The sequence below is a fragment of the Lutra lutra genome, chromosome 11, assembly GCF_902655055.1.
Source record: "Lutra lutra chromosome 11, mLutLut1.2, whole genome shotgun sequence".
NCBI lineage: Eukaryota > Metazoa > Chordata > Mammalia > Carnivora > Mustelidae > Lutra > Lutra lutra.
The window spans coordinates 61668005-61689617 of NC_062288.1; the positions used below are offsets into that span (position 1 = coordinate 61668005).

General features: G+C 44.5%; 1 protein-coding gene across 3 annotated transcripts in view; it reads left to right on the forward strand.

Annotated features, from left to right (window-relative positions):
- The window catches only part of WIPF3 (WAS/WASL interacting protein family member 3), a 91208-nt gene that overhangs the window by 42089 nt on the left and 27506 nt on the right, over nucleotides 1–21613 (forward strand). For all 3 annotated transcript variants that reach the window (XR_007121523.1, XM_047695049.1, XM_047695050.1), the window contains exons 3-4: nucleotides 15161–15293; nucleotides 17568–17699. Coding sequence is in view for 2 of the 3 variants with exons in the window: in XM_047695049.1 (XP_047551005.1) it covers nucleotides 15161–15293; nucleotides 17568–17699 (265 nt within the window). In the remaining variant the exon portion in view is untranslated. The remainder of the gene's footprint in view (nucleotides 1–15160; nucleotides 15294–17567; nucleotides 17700–21613) is intronic.

Consider the following 21613-nt stretch of genomic DNA (forward strand, 5'->3'; position numbering starts at 1 on the left):
GGGAAGGGGCCAGAATGCTGGTTTGAGGAAGGTGACTAAGGTGATTCTGAGCCAGATGGAATCCTCCTGTGGTGTGATGAGCAAAGCCATTCTAGGGCCAGGGATGCCCCAGTGCTCAGCGTGGAGGTGTTGTTGGCTCTTGGAATGGAAAGCCCTCCTGTTCTCCACCCACATTTCAATAAAGTCTCCTGTGCTCATGAATGGTTTGTGTAGGTGTTTAGGGGTTTCCCTGAGGGGCGTGGAGGAAGAAGGGAAAGGCTCCCAGAAGGCTGCGGCTTGTGTTTCTGAGACCATAAGGAGGAGAGCAGAATAGGATGTGTGAAAGAAGGAACATGGAAGCATATGTCCCATGAGACATAACTTCCCCTGAGCTTGCAGAAAGCTTTGGGAGGCGTTGGGCATCAAGAAAGACTCTGAGCCAGTCTCCTCTCAATCTCCAGGGCTTAGGAACCCCCAGATGATATCTGCTTATCTAGGTTAAACTTCCAAAATGTGTGGCTATTGTACAATAAGTGGATAAGAATTAAAATTCTGAGTTGAAGTTCTCTGTGGGAGGCTTCATAGCTAGGCCTTGGAAGATGAAATGTGACTTTGGTCGGCAGACTTGGAAGAGAAGAGCAGAACCTACCGAGAGAATGCATGGGTACTGACACTGAGATGCCAAGGGCGTGACCAGAACAGGGAATGGGGGACCAGGCGGGTATAGATGGTATAGAAAATGTGTGGGATGGGAGGTGGAAACCTGGAAGGTGGTCAGATTCTGGACAGCCTCAAACACTATGCCTAGTGAGTTTTGTCCAAATTCTGTGGTTGCCTCATCTGTATGTAAAGAAAATTGGAGAAACCACATGAAAGTTTAACTAGAGAGTGGAGAGTTCAGAAGCAAGAGGCCCATCAGGAGACCATTTAAATTTGTAGCTCTCAGACTTCCCACCTCCACCTGCACACCTGAAGGTTGACCTCCTCGTGTTGCTAAGAATGGAGCCATGGTTTAAGTGGTGTGGGATAGGAAGCAAAGAAGGAACACAAAATGTGCTGGTGGGCCCAGAAAGGGCAGCGGGAATTAGATGTATGTCCTGCAAATAAAGCTGATAATAGACAAATTTGACCAATGACAGAATATCAAGAGTGTAATATAGGGAGTTGGCATTGAGCCTGCATGACTCAAAGGGTAGTGCTGAGATCCACATCACAAGAGCCATATCACAGGATTACATGTGAGCGTGTGTCTGAGCATGTGTGCGCGCATGCACACGCTTGGGGAGGAAGTGCATGATATGGGGAAAGAACGAGTTTGTTTTGGAGGTGTTGAGTTTAAGGTGCCAGTGGAACCCTTGCATGGAGATGTTCTGCAGCAGAAACGTATGCCTGGGACCACAAACTCAGCACGTTCTGAAGTTACTTATGTTGCAAAGTGCCAGCAAGGCCCAGAGGCCGGTTGGAGTAGATCCTGGGTGTTTCTGCTCTCCTGGCACGTTTCTGAGTCTTATCCAGCTAGTAATATATGGAAGTATCTGGCTTCCCCTTTGCTCTGTTCCTGCCCAGAGGAGATTCTCTGTGATTTTTTTTTTTTTTTTTTTTTTTTTTTTTTTGCTGTTGAATGAGTGAGAGCACTAAGCCTCCTTTTGACAAAGCTAGAAGAACAAGAAGGATGTATACTTTTCTTGCAGATTATAGTGTGGAGATGATTTACTATATTTACTAATATATTTATATATATTTACCTATATATACATATATATATATATAGGTATAGGTATATATAATATATATATTATATATTTACCTATATTTACTTACATTTGACTTTTCATCCATATACATATAAATGTAACAAATTTTTTCTGAATCAAAGAAATAGAACTTTACAAAAGAGGTTTAAATTATATATATAAGAAAGAAGATAGGGAGTGAAGACCAGATAGTCTTAATTCTGCCTTCTTGACTAATTTCTTTTTTTTTCTTTTTCTTGACCTATTAGTGTCATATTTCTGCCATGTTCTGATTGTCATGCATTTATTTTAGATATTGTTTGTTTATTGTTTATTCATTTTAGATGCCATTCCCGAAAGAGCAGCAACCTGAGGCTGTCTTTGTAGAAAGTCTTAGACCACAACGTTGTGCTTTAGAGTCAAGAAAGTCAAACAAATACAAATTGAATTCCTGGCCTACAGGAGTCACTGGGTATAGGGTTTAAGTGGTGAAAAAGGAGGACATTCACACTTAGCCCTCAGGGTTGCTGGGAAGCACACATGTCATAATAGAGAGAGCCTTGTAAGCTGTAGATGTGTGGAATTATAGGGCTGTTTTAGGCAAAGATTGGGCAGGTGAAAGAAAGACCCATGAGGGTTTTCAGAAAGTACGTGATGGAGAAGGTGTATTTAAGCCAGCAGAACCACGACATGTTCTTAACCAGAGGAGGGACTGATGAAAACTGTGTTTGGGGAAGGTTTTCTGGTTGGTAGAGGAGGGGGTGATGGGATTGGAGAGAGAATGCCTGGAGTGCTTTGCAGGGAATCAGCCATGCAGTATTGGGGCGAGCTCAGCGTGGTTGCTGAAATGAGAGGGGGATGTTTCCATAGGTCCCATGGGAGCTGTAACTCAGAGTGGTTTCTTCTTCCCAGCTCATGTTCATGTTCGCGTCTTTGCCAGCAGTGCCTCCTGTCCCACTCATCTTACTCCATGAAGGCCTCGCATACATCCAAAGTAGACAGTTCACAACTCAGCTGAGGCTGAGGGAAAGGTCAACCTTCCTTCTTAGAAGAAATGACAGAAATGGTTGCTCCTGGGTGTTCAAATTTACTCGTATTGTAAAAGACTCACTGTAGGGCCATAAAGTGATGAGGGGTCAGAGAGACCCTGGGCAGTGGACAAGCATAGTCACTTGTTGCCTCCAGGGTATGTTATCTCTTTTCTGCAAATGAACAGGAATCAACACTGGGTGAGCAGCCCAGTGGGCCCATCAAACTAATACATGCCCATGGTTAAAAAAATGAGCTAGAGCCGAAAGTTGATGCTCACAGAAGAGCAGTGGCGTGAGTCTGAGTATAGTTTGAGCATTTTAGTGGGGTTCACTTTCTGGGTGGGGAAGTAGTCTGTTTGCAATGTGTTGAGTTTAAATTACAATCTCTAGTGGTTCATAGACTTCTAAATTTAATGAAGAACAGCATAATTACAGCTGATCTTACATGATGCTCTAAACATATTTACAGTTTATAGTGAGGACGTCTTTGTCCTATTTATGACCTGTAACATGGCTTAGAGATTATAGCTTAACTGGATCCTTTGATATAATTAAATATATATATTTAGCTTGGCTACCTAAGATTTGCATGACAAAAATAAAATTGCAAGCCAGTGGGCCTGGGCTGGAAAAAAAAATCTCTAAATAATATACCAACACGCTCATTTATTTGTTACATTGAGAAATCATCTATTGACTTAATTGCTATGAAACATGAGAATTTAACTCCCTTCTATTACCCACTTCCCCTTCCCCACCCTCCTCCTTATTTTTTATATTAGTGGCATTATTTGTAATTCCGTTGGTCATCACCTTATGTATTCGTCAGGGTTATCTAGAGAAACAGAACCAATAGGAGATATGTATTTTTTTTTTTAAGATTTTATTTATTTATTTGTCATAGAGAGAGAAGCGAGAGTGAGCACAGGCAGACAGAGCGGCAGGCAGAGGCAGAGGGAGAAGCAGGCTCCCTGCCAAGCAAGGAGCCCGATGTGGGACTCGATCCCAGGACGCTGGGATCATGACCTGAGCCGAAGGCAGCTGCCCAACCAACTGAGCCACCCAGGCGTCCCAGCGCTGGAGATATGTATTTTTTTAATCAATAAGATCTATTTTTGAGGAGATTTATCATAGAGATTGGCTTATATGATGATGGAGGCTGAAAGTCACAATTTCCCATCTGCAGGCTGGAGAACCAGTGAAGCTGGTGGTCTAATTCATTCTGAATTCAAAGGCCTGAGAACCAGGAGTGCCAGTGTCCAAGGGCAGGAGAAGATGGATGTCTCAGCTCAAGCTCAGGGCAGATTGGCCCGCCTCTGCCTTTTTGTTCTATTCCAGCCCTCAGCTGGTTGGGTCATGCCCATCTGCATCATCCAGTTGCCAGATAGGCAATTGGATTCATCAACAAGGCCCAGAACTCAAGTGAGGTCCCAGGGCAATGACAGAGATAAGAGCACATACATGGAAGACCCAGGTCTGGCATCCTAGGAGCCAACCAGAGAGGTGGGGAAGCAGGTTCTGAAATGACGAGAATATCACCAGATGCAGAAGTAAGATTCTTTTGGTAACTTAATAGGATCCAATCCACACTCAGATCCAGAGGCTTCCACTGGCCTCTCCATGCAAGGGACCTAGAAAAGTGACCACGAGAAAAGAAAGTCTAGATCCGTTTACATTATCATCCATAACAGGTACAACACTTTGGGAACATCTTGAGCTTTCTAGAAATTTTGGAATTTCCCCCTCTTGGTTATTTTTGTTACTTTTGCGTCCTTTCCTGTTTGAGCAATGTTCAAAACTCTTGATCTATTTCAGAGTCCACAAAGGGAGGCCATAGGCTGAAAACCCTGCCTTGTGCCCTGCAGCCAGCAGGGAGGTGTAAAAGGAAAATAGGGGGCTGACCCTTGGAAAGAAAGAGGTGGGCCGTCATGGTCGCCTCGTGGGAGGTTCCGTGTCACCTGACGAGGGAGTTTCAGGTGCAAGCTGTTTACAGTTGAGGGTATCAGCCTCAGAGCTAGAGTTACTCTCTGCAGTTTCCATTTTAAGTGCTTTCAGTCGTCCTCTTGCCAAGGCGGCTGCTGGCTCACATTGGAGCCACTAATCAGACTGGACTCAGAGTCCATCATTCTGCTCTGGCTGTCCTTGCTGGCCCTGGCAAATGCCTAGCTAGCACTTAGCTCCTCGGGCCCCAGCCTTCTCAGCAGCAACACCCTCTCTTCCTTTTCCTTCTGATACCCCTTCGCTGCCCCCTCCTTCATGCTCTGGCTGTTACACTCTTTGTGAAGCAACACTTACCATGGTCCCAGGCCAGAGGATCATCGGACCGCTCTCCCACCCAGCTGCGGGCTGGCTGTGTATTCCTAGGTTTTCGCCGGCGCTGTTTTCCCAGGTGATGTCATTACCAAGAGGCTGCCCAGCATGGTGACAGAGGGACCCTGACGCCTGGCCTCTTCTTTCTGCTCTCCCCTCACTAGCAGTGAACAGCACATTTCCCCTCTGCAGCTCATCTGTAAAGTGGACATAATACTCATAACTAGTACCTCCATCACGGGGCTGGTTGTTCAGGTGCCCTCTGTATGAGCTAAGACACATCAAGAACTTGGAACAGTGCCTGACACACACGAATGCCTTCCCATCTCTTTGTCTTATTGCTGTCATCATCGTTGTCAGCCTTTGCGTGTCGCAGCCTCTGGACCTAGACTCCAGATTCACTTGTGTGCATTGTAGAGTAAAAAGAAGGAGCCAAGTCTCAGGAAAAGTTGGTCATTTCAGATGGAAAAGAGGAATGAATGCTAGGTGTGGGCTTCGGTAAGTGAGACAAAGCCTTTAACAGAAATAGTGATGCTGCAGTTGATAGTAGCATTATTTCATTAATTTTCAGATTAATGTGGGGGTTGAGAGCACAATTCTTCTTGGTAGTACTTCTTGTCTTAAAAAAATGGAAAATATGAAACCTCAACCAGTTTTTGAGACACTGTTCAAACTATGTTTTATTTATTAACAATTCCTAGTGCCATGTCCTTGACTCCCAATGCTGGTCTCTTTTTTTGTTTTGTTTGTTTGTTTTTTTTTTTTGCTTACAAGGTTATCCTCTCCAGGCTGAATATAGGTTTTAAAATCAAGTTTTCTCCTCATTTAAATTTTAGTCTTAAAAGCCTGGGAATACTGGCATCCTTGAAAAAGAGAAGGGTGCTGAATTGAACTCCCATCTCTAGGGACAGGGTGACGAGAGGTAAAAAAGTGTGAAGACAGCTTGAGGAGTCAGGGCTGTGGCATAACCTTGAAGGCAGCAGCTTCTCTTCCCACGCCTGCATGTTTTGTCGGAGCAGACAGATGTCAGAGATACAGAGGCTAGGGTTTACCCGGGTTCATTTTAATAAAATACTGATAGATTGCTCATACTTTTTTTTTTTTAAAGCTAGGTATGTGGTTATTAAAAGCAGAATGGCTTAGTTTTTGCATGTTCAGAATTTCCACTCAAAATTAAGGGGAAATGGCAGAGACAAATGTTCTCACTTTCCAGAGAAATAATGGTTGGTGTTTTAGCTCTTTTGTAATTAAATCTGGGTATAGCTCAAAAGACTCTTTAAAGAGTGTGGTGGTAGGATGCTTTCCTCAGGGTAAAGGAGGTGGGGGAAGCACCTGGAACTCAAGTCTTGAACTTCTGTGACCAAACATGAGGGGTCCAGGTGAGGAGGTTGAATGCGTTTTATGGCAGCATTCTACAGTCGCTGGAACAGACGTCTGTCAGTGTAGCCGCGACATGGACCCCAGATTTCTGGAGTTTCCAGAACTGTACCTGGGACCTGAAGGGCTTAGCAGGATGTGGCAGGAACTCTGGAGCTGGATGTTTTTATTTTTTAATTCCGGGATTGTTGACCTGGCCTGGAGGAAAGAGACAATTACCAGGCGAGCACTCCCATCAGCACTATTACTGGGAATTCCAAGACTCGAGTTTTTACCAGACCCTCAGTGCAAACTCTGGCAACCCTCCATCCAGAAGGAACTAGGTCCTGTGTCTCCTGATGGCTGCTTGTTCATCTGGACCTTTGGACTTTTTCTTCTCGCTTATCCTTAACCTCCTACTCTAACAATGAGATGCCTTGTAGCTCCCCCTTTGTCCCTTTGTCACCTGTGAATTGTCCAATTCCAGGACAGCAGAATACCTGGAGAGCAGTTTCAGAATTGTTAGCCAGTACCTCTCTGGGAAATGACAGGATCATATAGAGTCCACGATTTATATGCAATTCCTTTGCCTTAATTCTTAAAGGTTTTGACTCATTTATATATAAATTTACATGTATCAGTGTCTTTTTTTGACACAGGGTGCAGTACGATTTTCATTCATTTGTAACACAGGTTTGATAATTCTGTCATGTTCTGCATTCTTCCCTGGGATCCAGCAACTTCCTAAATGATTATTTTTATTCGCATGCATATGGTTTACTGTTTATTCTATAAAGTTTTATGGCTTTTGACAAACGTGTGATGGCCTTTGCCTGTCATCAAAGTATCCTGGAAAGTGTTTCACCAGTTGAACCTTCCTGCTCCAAAGAATGTCTGATAGGTTTACCTTGTCTCTAGTTTTGCCTTTTCTAGAACATCATATGACTGGAATCCCAGAGTCAAGATAAAGAAAGAAAGAAATAAGGGGAGATAAAAGCCTATAAAAACTTGAATATTTGAAAGACCTGGGCAGTGCTGTAGAGAATTACAGTGTGCTTTGGAGGACGTGTGTGGCTCATATTAAGGAAAAAATTGATTTGAAGAAGTTCAAAAGGAAAAAAAAAACATTTCATAAAGTAAACTGTTTTTGATGTAGAGCTTAAAAGAGATGTAAAAGTTTGAGCAGGTAGGCAGGGCTGGGGCCAGGGGAGCCTTCCCAGAAGAGGCAGAATCATGAGCATAGGCTTGGAAGTAGAAAAGAAACGCGGGAGGAATCCAGAGCAGTTTTAGCTCATCAAGAAATACAAAATAAGGTTGAAAGCTTCCTTGGGAAAGTGTGGCTAGATTCCTTGATTTGGTCCAGGATGGAGAATCCCCAAAGCATTCTGAGGGGAGTCAGACAGCGGGTGCCTTCAATACAGTTGTCTGAGGCAGACTTGAAGATAGATTGGGGTCCTAGTTGTGGAGACCAGTTCCGAGGCTCAGGTCTAGAAAATAAATTACACAGAATGCGGTTTACCCCGCTCTCTGTCAGTAGAGTTCCTATGAAGACTTTTGTAAGTCAAAACGTACATTGAGGAAGCAATTACCATTAATTTATACAGAACCACTTTGGAACATTTCCAGACCCAAACTATAACCTCTCCCAGGCTCTTCTGGTACCTTAGGACACATCTTGCTAACAGGTGCACAGAATAAATTGGGACAAAGCACAGGTGCTCACAGACACAATTCTAAGCTAGGCAGCTTGATGCTAAGATGCTAAGCGTCCTTCTGGGCGAGGAGCTGGGCTCTCCTGGTCCTGGCTGCCTCCGTGAGGCTCACTGCCAAACAATTTTTGCTTTTCTTGAAAAAGCAAAAAGCCTTTTCTGGTTTCTTATATTTAGTAAAAATTGGCGCTCGTGTAGGTATTTTGCAAAAGTGAAGTAACTTGAACTTGCAGACAGCAGAGGATCTCTGTGTATGTATATATACACATGTGCAAGATGTGTATACACACACATAATATACCTATATTATCATGCACACACGTAAACACACACACACATAGATATGCTCCCTGAGAACAGGATCCTCACAGTCTTGCCCATACTGTATCCCCACCTCCTGATCCAGTGGCACAGAATCAACACTCAGATCTTATATATGACTGAGACATATTAATTACCAATACTAATAACCAATAATTAAGATTGCTCTACTGATTTCTATTTGCCCTCTTTTCAGGGTTCCTCTCTCCAGCAATTCCTAGGAACTACTTACCAATTCATTTAGCTATGATGCAGATAAAATAACTATTACATGAATTTAAAGGTATGTTTTTGTCCAATGTCCAATCCACAATCCATAAATTGACTGCCTTTTAAAATTCATGGCTCCAGTAGAGTTAAATCTAATCCCTGCCTCTACAACCCACCCGTGGGCCCTGTTTGTACATCCTTCAGATCCCTCTTTCTCCGCATTTCTTTATTGCTGTCTTTCCATTCCCAGCCTATATGCTTTCGTTTCCATCTGATTATTCCCTACTGAAGGGCCTTGGAATTCATATTAAAATCAAAGTTCCCAGAATTGCTAAAAACAAGTATCACAAGCACAGCTTGCAATTAGAGAGGGATTGCTAGACAGTGGAACTCCTTGAAAACACTGGTGTGGACAGAAAAAGGCTGGCATTGGTAGGTAAACTCAGGATAGCATACAGAAGTGCAGTTAAGCCCAGCAGACCATATGAATGAGGTCTTTGAACTTTGTATCCCAAGTGAGATGGAAAAACATTGCAAGTTTTAGGCCGAGTGACATGTCTGGGTGGCAGGTGCTCTGCTGAGGGCAAACATGTTGCTCGAGGAACAAAAAGGGGCTCTTCACCCGGACGTCAAGGATCAGAGGTCCGATCCAAAAGACAAGTGTAAACGGAGCAAAAGAGATTAGCTCCAGCTAAGGTCCAGAGGTGAGCTCAAGCATGGAGTGCCTGAGAAACGGAGAGCCTTGCACAATGTGAAGGGATTTGAACTTGCTCCTGAGGCGGTGGGAGCCAGGGAAAGTTTTACGGTGGGGAGGGACATGACAAGTAACATGGCCCTTATTCAGGTCATTCTGAGAGCCAAGTGGAGGAGAGCAGGAAGACAGGAGGCATGAAGGCCAGGTGATGGGATCCCAAGGTGATGCTGGCCGGTGGGGGGAGGGGAGGGTCATTTTCCCTTTTTCCCCCTCTAGGTTCTTTGATAATTAAATTGACATAAGACAGAGTAACAGGAGAAAAATGTATTTTGTATGTATAGGAGCTCATAGACATAGGAGATTCAAAGAAGTGACCAAATCAGGCAGCTTTTAGACCTTTTAGACAAAGAAACAGTGTATTTGTAAAGAGTTGACAAGACGTTGACGCCTGGGTGGCTCAGTTGGTTAAGTGGCTGGCACTTGATTTCAGCTCAGGTCATGATCTCAGGGTTGTGAGACCCTTAAAATTCTCTTTCTTCCTCTCCCTCTCCCCCTCACCGCCCCACCCCGTGCGTGCTCTCTCTCTCAAAAAAAAAAAAAAAAAAAAATTAAAGTATTGAGAAGACAAAGAAGTTTGGACTTGGGGTAATAAAATAGCAAAGAAGTAACAAGGTTTGTTTATACAACCCTCTTGGCCTTGGAATTCCTATCTCTGGGGCTAAGAATGTCTCCTTTCCTCCTGGTACAAGGGGGTTACTTTTCACATGGGAAACTTCTTTCCCACTAACAGGGGAACAAAGGATAGTCAGTGTCCCTGCATTGGCTGTTTCTTATGTAATTTTAATTCAAAATTACCAACATGCCAAAGTGGCATATTTGGAGGCAGCCGGCGTCGAACCCCACCACCCGCATTAAGTCAGCATTGCAGGGATGGAGAAGAGGAGCCAGATTCTGAAGAAATCACTCAGGAAGAATCAGTAGGAGTTTGTGATTGAGCAGCTGTAAGGAATGGGTAAGAGGGAGGGTCTGAGAAGGCCTGCAGGCACCCAGTAGCCAGTCATTCCAGAGGAGTCATTTCTCTGAGGATGTAGAGAATGGGAACAGACACACCTAGAGTTCCAACGGAAAGGCCCTGATGCATCTTTGCCTTTTGTTAAAACACAGAATTCAGCTGGGTTAAACTTAAAGATCTAACTGACTGTACTCAACAATTCAGGATTCAAGGAGCATCCCATCTAGCAAACAGAAGGGAAGTCTGAGGAGTTGTACCATATGGAAGGTGTTTTGTTTTGTTTTTTTTTAAGATTTTTATTTATTTACTTGACAGAGAGAGAAAACAGGGGGAGGGACTGAGGAAGAAGCAGGCTCCTGTTGAGCAGGGAGCCAGAAGACACAAGATCCTGAGATCATGACCTGAGCCAAAGGCAGACACTCAACTGACTGAGCCACCCAGACACCCCTGCCCCCGTCCCACCCTCAAGCCCTTACTGCCTTTAAAAACCTTCCATTTGAGGCACCTGGCTGGTTCTTTTGGGCACCTCTGCCCCCTCCACCTGTTCGTGCTCTCTCTCAAATAGATAAATAAAATCTTAAAAAATAAATAAATAAAGGGAGAAAGGGGATGGGAGAGGGAAGTCATAAAAGAAAAGACTATTTTAGATAAGGTGAAGGGCAGGGATCAGTCACACAACTGGGGTCAACTCAGATTAACTGGGTAAAGGTCACATTGCTGGCAGGGGAGGAAACTATAATTAAGTCTTGGTTTGCCGTCTTGGAGGGGCAGATGGCTCCATTTTGGACCTAACGTGCCATTTTCACCCTCCCAGAATGGGAAGTGGCACTGTGGGAGGCGGCTGGTACTTTAGGGAACGTTGCGGCCTGCGTGCAGTTGTTCAGGAAACCAGGCTATAGAAAAGAAGGTTACAGGGTCCGTTCTTTTTGCTGTGGATTTTAACTGCATATTTGGATTTCTAAAAATGAGACCTAACACTGTTAGTTCCCAGTACCCTTCATTCTGGAACAGCCTCCCTTCAGCAGCACATTTGGGGTGTAGGGAACACGGCGTCAGTTTTCTCTGGAAATATTTCACGTCTGTCTTCCGGATCCCAGGCTCTCTGTGTTCTTCTCCAGCAAGATGGTTGTGGCAGTGGGGGAGGCAGTGCTAGTCAGGCTGGCCTGGGGGCTCAGGTTTGGTCCTGAAATCCAAGTACCCTGGCCTCTGAGAGCTGTCGGCCCCCACGGGTGGAAAACAGAAGTGGGCTGAGGGCCAAGGGAGTGAGCAGGCTGTGTGCCTGGAAACCTGAGAACTAAATTTAGGTTTAACAGCCGTAGTGGAGAATGTACCTTTTGGAAACTGCAAAGCTGAAATTGTATGAAGATGATGGGGTTTAGATCATCCTTGAGACAAACAACCTGCTAGGTTTGGATTAACCGGCTGGATTTTTTTATTAGTGTTTCTCACAGAAATCAGTATGAATCAAACAGATGCAGGAATGGCCAGCATATGGTGACAGTGTGACGAACAGCAGGACACGCATTTTTCTAGGCTGGACTGCCATCCCCCCCCCCCCAAACACACACCCCCCAACCACACTGAAACCAGATCAACTCATCTGCTGGGATGACGAAGGGACATGCAGAAGCGTTTCTGGTTTATCAAGATGGAGAACAGACACTTCCCACCCTTGGCTCTGTTAGAACTGTCAGTTCTAAGAGTTTTTGTCTTTACTGGTTCACTTCAGTTCTTCAGCCTTTGGATGGCTCAGGATGGGCTCATTTGCATTGTTATTCTGCTATTTCCATCTTTTCAGGATCCACACTGTTCCATCTGGAGCTCACTATGGGGAAACTGAGTCCACAAAAGGTTTATGCAGAACTTAACGGATTGTCGCACTCAACAGCAATGTTGAGAAAGAACAAGAACAAACCTGAAGCAATGTTTCGGTTTCCTGAGTGTGTGTGTGTTTGCACACGTGCACGTGCATGCGCGGTGAGGGAGGCAAGTTTGGTGGATGTAGTACCATAGGAAAAGTGTCCAGGAGTGGCCTTCTCTCTGTCGACTATACTTTCAGTGAAGTTGCTAGTAACCAGTATTTGCATAGAATAAAAGAACAAGTGAATATCTGGAAATCTCTTTTCTGTTTCTGTATCCTGTAACCACAGTAACAAGACTTCTTGGGGTTTTTTAAGAAAGCAAATTATGTGTGGATTGTTAAAAAAATATATATTGCAGGTGAAGTAGAAATGATGCTCACTGTGTAATACAGTTTTCAGCGTGCAAATGAATATGTCCTTAGATGTCCTTTTGCACAAAACCCATTAAGCCTAAATCTAGGGTCATCCTAGCCCCGAGGTTCCTGGTTCTTGACCTCACAGGAGGTGACCGATACCATCTCAGTATCAGGGGAGGGAGAGCCCTCTAGTGGAAAGTCATCAGGGCAGACAGTGCATCAGGAAAGGACTCCCAAGAAGTCAGAGGAAGAATATTCAATTTAGTCCAGCCAATTGAACTCCAACGTGTACGCATGGTATGACTCGCCATATCTTCCTGCTGATTTGGAAGATGCTTATCAACAAATCTGTGATGTAGAGTCATCAAGAACCTATTGAGGACTGGGCTAAGTAGATACTCAAATTAGAATAATTATTCCGAGGACATAGAGCCTTCTTCATAGCCCTCACCTGAAAAGCTTGGGATGGGCAAGGTTGGGGAATAGGGGATACATTTGGGTAATAAATAGTCAAGTTTAAATTAGATGGGATGACTCACTCCCACCCCAGGATTATTAGCTATAAGGTTTGTTCATGGGTCCAGCTGCTTCTTTAAGCAGAAGGATACGCCATTCTAACTTTTGCCTTCCCCAAGTCTGTCCCTGAGTTGGGCCATGACCATCATCATAATGCAGTGGGTGATTTACCTTGTAACTAGGAAGAAAGAGACAAAGCACCCTGTCCCCCTAATCCCTGACCCTAACACATGCCTGAGATTAGTAATGCTAGATTTTTGCAAAAATGTTCATACCCTGTCGACTAGGGTCATGATATTTCTGTTGGCTCTTTATTCTTGTCATTAACTACTTATAAATAAAATGAGAGACTTTCAAGATCTTAAAACTTTGCAGTTTAAAATGATTTCTTGATATTAATGGTTTCTATAGAGATTTGTTTTAAAAGCATGTTGTATGAGAAATTCCCTGTTGTACATGTGCGTTAACAATGCATTCTAGGGATGCCTGGGTGGCTCAGTGGGTTAAGCCGCTGCCTTCGGCTCAGGTCATGATCCCAGGGTCTGGGATCGAGTCCCGCATCGGACTCCTTGCTCAGCAGGGGAGCCTGCTTCCCTCTCCACCTCTGCCTGCCAGTCTGCCTGCTTGTGCTCGCTCTCTCTCTCTCTCAGTCTCTGACAAACAAATAAATAAATAAAATCTTTAAAAAACAAACAAAAAAACACACCAATGCATTCTAAAAAACGTGTATCACTTGGATTGTGCCCCTTTGCTTATTGCTCTGCATGAGCCCCTCCCCTCATGGGCTCAAAAAGCTTGTTTCCCAGCAACAAGAATCCAGCTTTGAAGCATGTGCCCTTCAAAGCTCTGGGAAGATGTCTCACCAGAACGGTAAAGTCAGTCTGAAAATGCACGCTCAGGACATTGGAGCTAAAACCGCAACTGCCCTTGCTTCTAGCCTGTGACCCTGCGGTCTTTGACTATGTCGTCAACACAGCTGAATTGTCCTTTGCTGAACAGAAAACGGCTACAGCAAGGATTTGTAAAGCCTATCTATACTTCAAGGACCATCTTAAAGCCTCGTATCTTCCTTGGGGCTTGACGGGTATGGCTGTTTCTGAAGTGTTGGTGGCCGTGCTCTCCGTAGGGCTTACGTCATGTGCTGCGTTCTGTAGTGGCTCCCTTCCATGCATGTGGGTCCCGCAGTCCTGGCACACACATGTGCCCCTAAAGGCAAGGCCAGCGTATCTGTATATCCGGGGTCTGGTTCACTCACCCATCCATTCGTCTGGCCGTCACTGCAGATATGCGTTATCTGCAGACAGATCCTATTACACTCTCTAGAAATGCCTTTGTGAACAAAATGAACAAGATCTTTCTCCTGATACAGAGTCCTGGTCGGTAGTGGTGGGTGGGGGAGTGGCAAACCTTAAATTTGTAACCAAGAATGGCCATTTTCCACAAGGAAAGATACATAGACGTTTATACAAAGTGATAGAAATGGCAGAGGACAAAAGAAGATGGTACCCTAAGAGAGAACACGGGGTGGTGGTGAGGGGGGAGCTTACTTAGACTGGAGGGTTAGAAAAAGCTTCTGAAGTCGTGGTATTTCAGCTGAAAGCCAAAGACTCATGGTACCTCCCATACAGCAGGTGCTAAAAAGTATTTCTGGCTCCGAGAACTGTTTAACCAGGACTCGGTGCACATGGTGTAGACCTTCTGTGTTTCCTCCAGGCTGTGTCTCCCAGTGCAGTCCTACCCCTGCCCTTATTTGCCACCAACCTGTGTTTGTTCTTTCTGGCGCTCCCTGTTTCCGCGAGCCCATGGACACCCCTGCCGTGTCATCCCAAGCTACGGTGGAAGTGTTCAAAAACAATATTCGACTGAGCAAATTTTAAAGATCTGATTTTATCCAGGGATTCATGATATCAGCCAGCATCCCATCTAGCAGATAGAAAAGAGCCCCAAGGAGCTCTACACATTGAAAGACTTTTGTAGGGAAAAGGGAGTGGACATGAGGAAGTTGTACTAGCAAAAAGCAGATTACGGTATTATATGTGGTTATAATCAAATCCCTCTTATTCCCTTACAGGTAGGTACAGACACTTCCAACTTGAGGAAGGCAGACCCCAAAGGTCGGAGTGCCCTATTGGCTGATATCCAGCAAGGAACTCGCCTACGGAAAGTCACACAGATCAATGACCGCAGTGCCCCACAGATTGAGAGTAAGTGAGCTGCTGGGCCGGGCTTGACGTGCATCAAGGGCAGACCACATGGGCCTCAGCCAGGCACCTCTGGCTAGCTCAGGCCAGGGGCCACACTTGCTACCCAGGACGCACTTTGGGCCATCGCAGACTTGCACAATGTACAGGCCACGTGGGTGAGAGTCAGAGCTCCCTTTCCAGGTCTGCAGATGGTTTAGAGCCTATCTTCTACCACTATTCAGATGCTAAACAAACAAGTAAAACCATGGTGGGATAACTATTTCTTTTAATGGTGACAAAATACACATAATATGATGGGGCACCTGGGTGGCTCGGTGGGTTAAGCCTCTGCCTTTGGCTCAGGTCGTGATCTCAGGGTCCTGGGATCGAGCCCCGCGTTGGGCTCTCTGCTTGGAGGGGAGCCTGCTTCTCTCTCTCTACCTGCTTCTCTGCCTGCTTGTGATCTCTCTCTCTGTGTCAAATAAATAAAATCTTTTTTAAATTAAAAAAAAAAAACACACGTAATATGAAATTCACTGTCTTAGCTATTTTAAGGGTCCATTTCGGTGGCATTTGTACATTCACAATGTGGTTGCAACCATCACGTCAGTCTAGTTTCAGAACATTTTCATCACCCCGAAAGGAGACCCCATGCCCATGACATGTCACTCCCCATTCCGCCAGTCCCCGGCAGCTTCTCAGTCTACTGTGTGTCTCCGTGGGTTTGTGTCTTTGGGATATTGATGTGAATAGAATCATACGATATGTGGCCTTTGGGGACTGGCTCCTTCACTTAGCATAATGTTTTCCAAGTTCATCCAAGCTGTCGCGTGTGCCTTCTTACTGTCGATGACTATTCCATCGTCCGGATATTCCGGTCTGTGTTCATCCATGGTGGGATACCCTCTAACAATCACTGACCCTGCACCCACCTAGTCCTCAAAGAGAGAAAAATTGAAGTCTCAACATTAAAGTGTGCCAAATCGTGATCTCAAGGAAAAAAGATGTCCCCAGACTGAGTCCCGAGTCTGCTACCAGGTGTATCTGGGAATTTCTCTGAGATTCAGTCCACTCAGCTACAAAATGCGGGAGGTAGTGATAATTGCTTTTTCTTTCTCTCTTTCTTTTTTTTTTTTTTTTTTTTGGTCACGATTGCTGAAGGTTGAAATAATTTATGCAGGATTATTTATCAATGTCATCTGTTGTTATGTCTTCATATAGTTTTCAATGATGCATATGATGGTAATTCTCAAAGATTGTCCTAAAAATGTAATTGTATCTAGTGTCTGTAATTATATATTTTCATATACAAGGATACATAAGTTACTTTAAGAAGTATTTTCAATAATTGCAATAAAAATTAGTTTCCAGGAGACCCACTAATTGGTTAAGCCCAATTACCAGATAAACCCATCTGATTGGAACACTCACTCCCTAATCATTCCAGTCGATAGGTAATATATATAAATACTCAGAATAATCTGAACACATTCATCCACCAGTGGGCACTGTGCCCTGATACTTCTGCCCAAGTTAGCCCCAGGCTGTGAACATTTCTTTCTAAGCATTCTTGTCTACGCCGAATGCCTTCTCGTTGCATGGAGTTGGTCATCACACACATCTGGAAGGCTGGCATTACGGACACCTCTCCCCCAGGGTTTCACAAGAAGAAAAGATGCAGGGAAGGGTGCAGGGCTCAGGGACACCTCTCCCACAGGGTTTCACAAGAAAAGATGCAGGGAAGGGTGCAGGGCTCAGGGAGTAAGAGCTGGTGAGATGGAGAAGGAAAATGCCAAAGCATCAATCATTGCAGACCTTCCCTTCCTGCTTGTAGTCCTGGGCCAGACTCTGTGGACGAGAAGTTACAATTACTGACTGAACTAAATCCATGGGTTTTCTCTGTCTGGTCCTCCCACAACAGTCAAGTTGAAAATAGGGCTGGCACTACACCTACAATGTTTGGGTGCTCGCATTTGGAAGGTGCTGCCAGTTCCCCCTCCGGCATCAGTGGAATGGCAGTATTTAGGTCCCTTCGTTTGGGTCATTTTTCAGGGTGCTCGGCTACCAATGGTCAGTTCCTGGGTGAATCCAGAGAGAGTAGTAGACAGGCGTGAGCACAGGTGTCTGCGGGGTAACCGGGCAGAGGGGTTTGGGAAAGATGCCCACTAGGAGGGAAGGGCTGGAGGTGGGAGGACGGGAAGGCTCCCCTGGGTGCTGTTGGATCACGGCCCGGACTGAGACCAGGCTGCTCTGCTCTGCTCAGAAGTCCTCATCTACTTGCCTCTTCTCTGAAAGGCTCTAAAGGAACCAACAAAGAAGGAGGAGGGTCTGCAAACTCTCGAGGCGGAAGCACACCCCCAAGCCTGGGAGATCTGTTTGCTGGTGGCTTTCCTGTGCTGAGACCAGCCGGCCAGAGGGATGTGGCAGGTAAGGGAGAATTCAGACCGATTTACCTGGTGATCTTTCTGTCCTTGACACATAAAATCGGCTGGGCAATCGTCCTGAGCCATGAGGATTGTGGCATGTTTTTAAGAGAAAGTTGCATAGCAGGAGATCATGGTTTGGGAGCATGACCGGGAATTACCCAAAGCATTGTTCTCAAGGGATCTTGTAAATCATCATCCTGTTTAAATCATCCCATTGTAATAATTGAAGAATGACTTGCCATTGTGTGTAGTGCTTAGCAATGGCGTGATTTGGGCCCCCATTGCAAAGTATAGACCAAAGGTATAAAGCCCTTCAGAAAAATCTTAGTGATATCACCATAACATATCAGGCATTGTTATCAGTTAGGTGTTGCTGTATAACCAAATAGCCTAAAACTTAGGGACCTTATACAACCATGTATCTGGCTTATAGTTCTGTGGTTGACAGTTTAGGATGGGCTCACCTGGGCTCCCTCTGGTAAGTGGGTGAGATGGCTTTTGCTAATCTTAGCTTGGGTAAGGTGGCTTTTCTAATCTTATATTTCTTAAATCTTTCATGCCTCAGCGGAGATGACTGGCCTGACACATCCATATGGTCTCTCAGTGTCTGGCAGAATGTTTGGGATTGTTTTTCCTGTTGGTGGTAGGATATACAAAGTCTCTTAAGGCTTAGTCTTGGAGTTGCCACAATATTGCTTCCTACAACACCCTCTCGTCCAAGCCACAGGACCAGCCCAGAAACAAGGGTGGGGAAAGACACTTCACTTCTGGATGGAAGGTCTGCAAAATCACATTTTAAAAATCATAGAATCAGGAGTGAGTGGATAATCAAGGCCGTTTCCTCAGCCAGTCTACTGCAGTCGTTTGTGTGTTATGGGTATCAGGTATTTTGAAAGCATTGCATTAAAATTGGCCAATTACTTATTAATTATGTGTGATAGAAGTGTTTTTCCTGTTATTATTCTCTTTAGCCAACAAGCGGGAATAAGCTTTGAGAATTGCATTAATCAGGGAATATCAAGCCCCAAACGTTGCTGGTATAGAATCTTCTGGCATGGGGTTTGCCAACCTTTTCAATGGGCTCTGTGGCTGTTTGACATAATGGGGTGCATTTGCTTCTGTCACCTACTGACAAAGTCCAGCAAAGATAAGGGCTGTACGATGCTTTCAGATCCAGTTTGAATCTTCTCAGAGGCCATTGCCTTTCCTCTTTTTTGCAAAAGGTTTAGCAAAGAAGGTTGGCATTTCCCAGTGCCGCCTTTTTCAAAATTCCTGAGTGGTATCAAATAAACATCATATAACATAATATACTATATATTGTATTATTATATATTATAATTACATACAATATATTATTTTATATAATTAATTTATGTTAATAAATATATAATACTTATATATTATAATTATATATTATATATGTTATATATAATTTATATATGTTATATATAATAATATATATTATGTTATAATTATTGTTTTATATATATATATAAATTGCCTACCAGTTTCTCTTCATAGAAGTACACATAGGAGAAATAGCCCCCAGTCAGTTTTAACAGAGACCAGTCAAAGGAAGCCAGCTCTTCTCTATTCCTACCTGTCAACACTAGGACACAGGTGTCTGATGCCTGAGCCACTCTGTTAAACAAGGATTAATTTCAGTAGAGGAGATGGAAATCCTTAATGCAGTGGCTGATGATGCCTGCTACAGGATAGTAGCTCAATAAATAGAGCCAATAAATAGATGCATGGGCTGGGTGCCATGTCAGAATAAGACAGACCATGGCCGTCCCTCCCAGAACCCTTCTATCAGCCCCCTCATCATTCAGAGAAAAGGACTTAAGCCTTTGCTACCTCTCTCATGTTACTGTCTTCCACTCTTTCCTTCCAGCTGCATGGCCCTCTCGCTGTTCTTTTTTTTTTTTTTTCTTTTTTTTTTTTTTTTTCTTTTTTTTTTTTTTTCTTTTTTTTTTTTTTTTAAGATTTTTATTTATTTATTTGACAGACAGAGATCACAAGTAGGCAGAGAGGCAGGCAGAGAAAGAGAGAGGAGGAAGCAGGCTCCCTGTGGAGCAGAGAGCCCGATGTGGGGCTCGATCCCAGGACCCCAGGATCATGACCTGAGCTGAAGGCAGAGGCTTTAACCCACTGAGCCACCCAGGTGCCCCCCTCTCGCTGTTCTTATACACACCAGGCATGTTGCTGCCACAGGGCCCTTGCACTGATGGCTCCCTTGACCAGGAAGGCTCTTTCTCAGGTGTCTTCATGACTCATGCTCTCCCTTCCTTCAGGTCTCTGCTCAAGTGTGACCTGATCAATCTATCAGTGAGGTTTTATTCATCAACCCATATAAAATATCAGCCTCACCCCCTTACTCCCATTTCCCCTCTACCTTTAGTTTTCTTATATTACTGATCACCATCTGACATGTTATATATTTACTGGTTTATTTCTGTCTTCTCCCTCTAAAGGTAAGCTCTGTGAAAGCAGGAACTATGTTTTTTTCACTGCCTTAAAAATGCCGGATTCATAGTAGATGCTCAGTAAATATTTGTTGAATGGAATGTGGGAGTAGGTAGCATGGTTGCTTAGGGCCATCAGGCCAAGAAAACAGAGTGTGGTGCTCACAGTACTTTTGGCAGCCCATGAAAATGTTCGGATATCTTCTAAAATCAGAAAAAAAAAAAAAAAAAACCCAACCATGAATGAACTTTTAGAGTCAAAGATTATATTTGTTTTTATTGCAATGCACCTATGAAATGTCTACAAAAGTCATAATTTGGGGGCTCCTGGGTGGCTCAGTGGGTTAAGCCGCTGCCTTCGGCTCGGGTAGTGATCTCAGGGTCCTGGGATTGAGTCCCACATCGGGCTCTCTGCTCAGCGGGGAGCCTGCTTCCCTCTCTCTCTCTCTCTCCCTGCCTCTCCGTTTACTTGTGATCTCTCTCTGTCAAATAAATAAATAAAATCTTTAAAAAAAAAAGTCATAATTTGGTCTTGGCTTGGAGTTCTGAAGAGTGATCATTAAAATAAGATGGGGGGCACCTGGATGGCTCAGTCGGTTAAGCATCTGACTTCAGCTCAGGCCATGATCCCAGGGTCCTGGAATCAGCCAGGCCTCGGGCTCCCTGCTCACAGGGGGTCTGTTTCTCCCTCTCCCTCCCTTTTTGCCCCTTCCCCAGTTCATCCTCTCTCTCTTAAATAAATAAATAAAATCTTTTTATTTATTTATTTTTAAAGATTTTATTTCTTTGTCAGAGAGAGAGAGAGCACAAGCAGGCAAAGTGGCAGGCAGAGGCAGAGAAACAGGCTCCCCCCAAGCAAGGAGCCCGATGTGGGACTCGATCCCAGGACTCTGAGATCATGACCTGAGCTGAAGGCAGCAGCTTAACTGACTGAGCCACCCAGGCATTCCTAAATAAAATCTTTTTTAAAAAGTAAAAAAATAAGATAGGATGAGGAACGCTACTGGGTTCTATGGAATGTGTAATGAGACTTCCATGCCATCTAAGGTCTTCTGGAAACATACCCAGATTAAAGGAACATACACATCCTTTGTCTTTTGATGACCCTAGGCTCTTGATGCACTCAACCTGGCCTTTCCCCACCCTCTCTGTGGTCTCCTTTTGTTTTCCAATTTGTATATCTAGGGGTAGCGTTTATGTGATAAAGGAAAGCCTCCTCCTTCCTTCCCTTGGCTCTCCGCTGGCCCCGTGCTACCCGCGTTCCTGGCCTGCACTTGACACTGTTAGTTCCTGTGTCTGTGGGTCTCACCTGCAGTGCATGCTGCCCGCTCTCTGCTTCATCCTGGAGTGGGCCTGAGCAGAAGCCGAGTGAGGATTTGTGCCTGCCTTGCCTCCGCTGTTCATGTCATGATAAAAATAAGTTTGCCCACTTCTCATTTGCTTGGCTGCT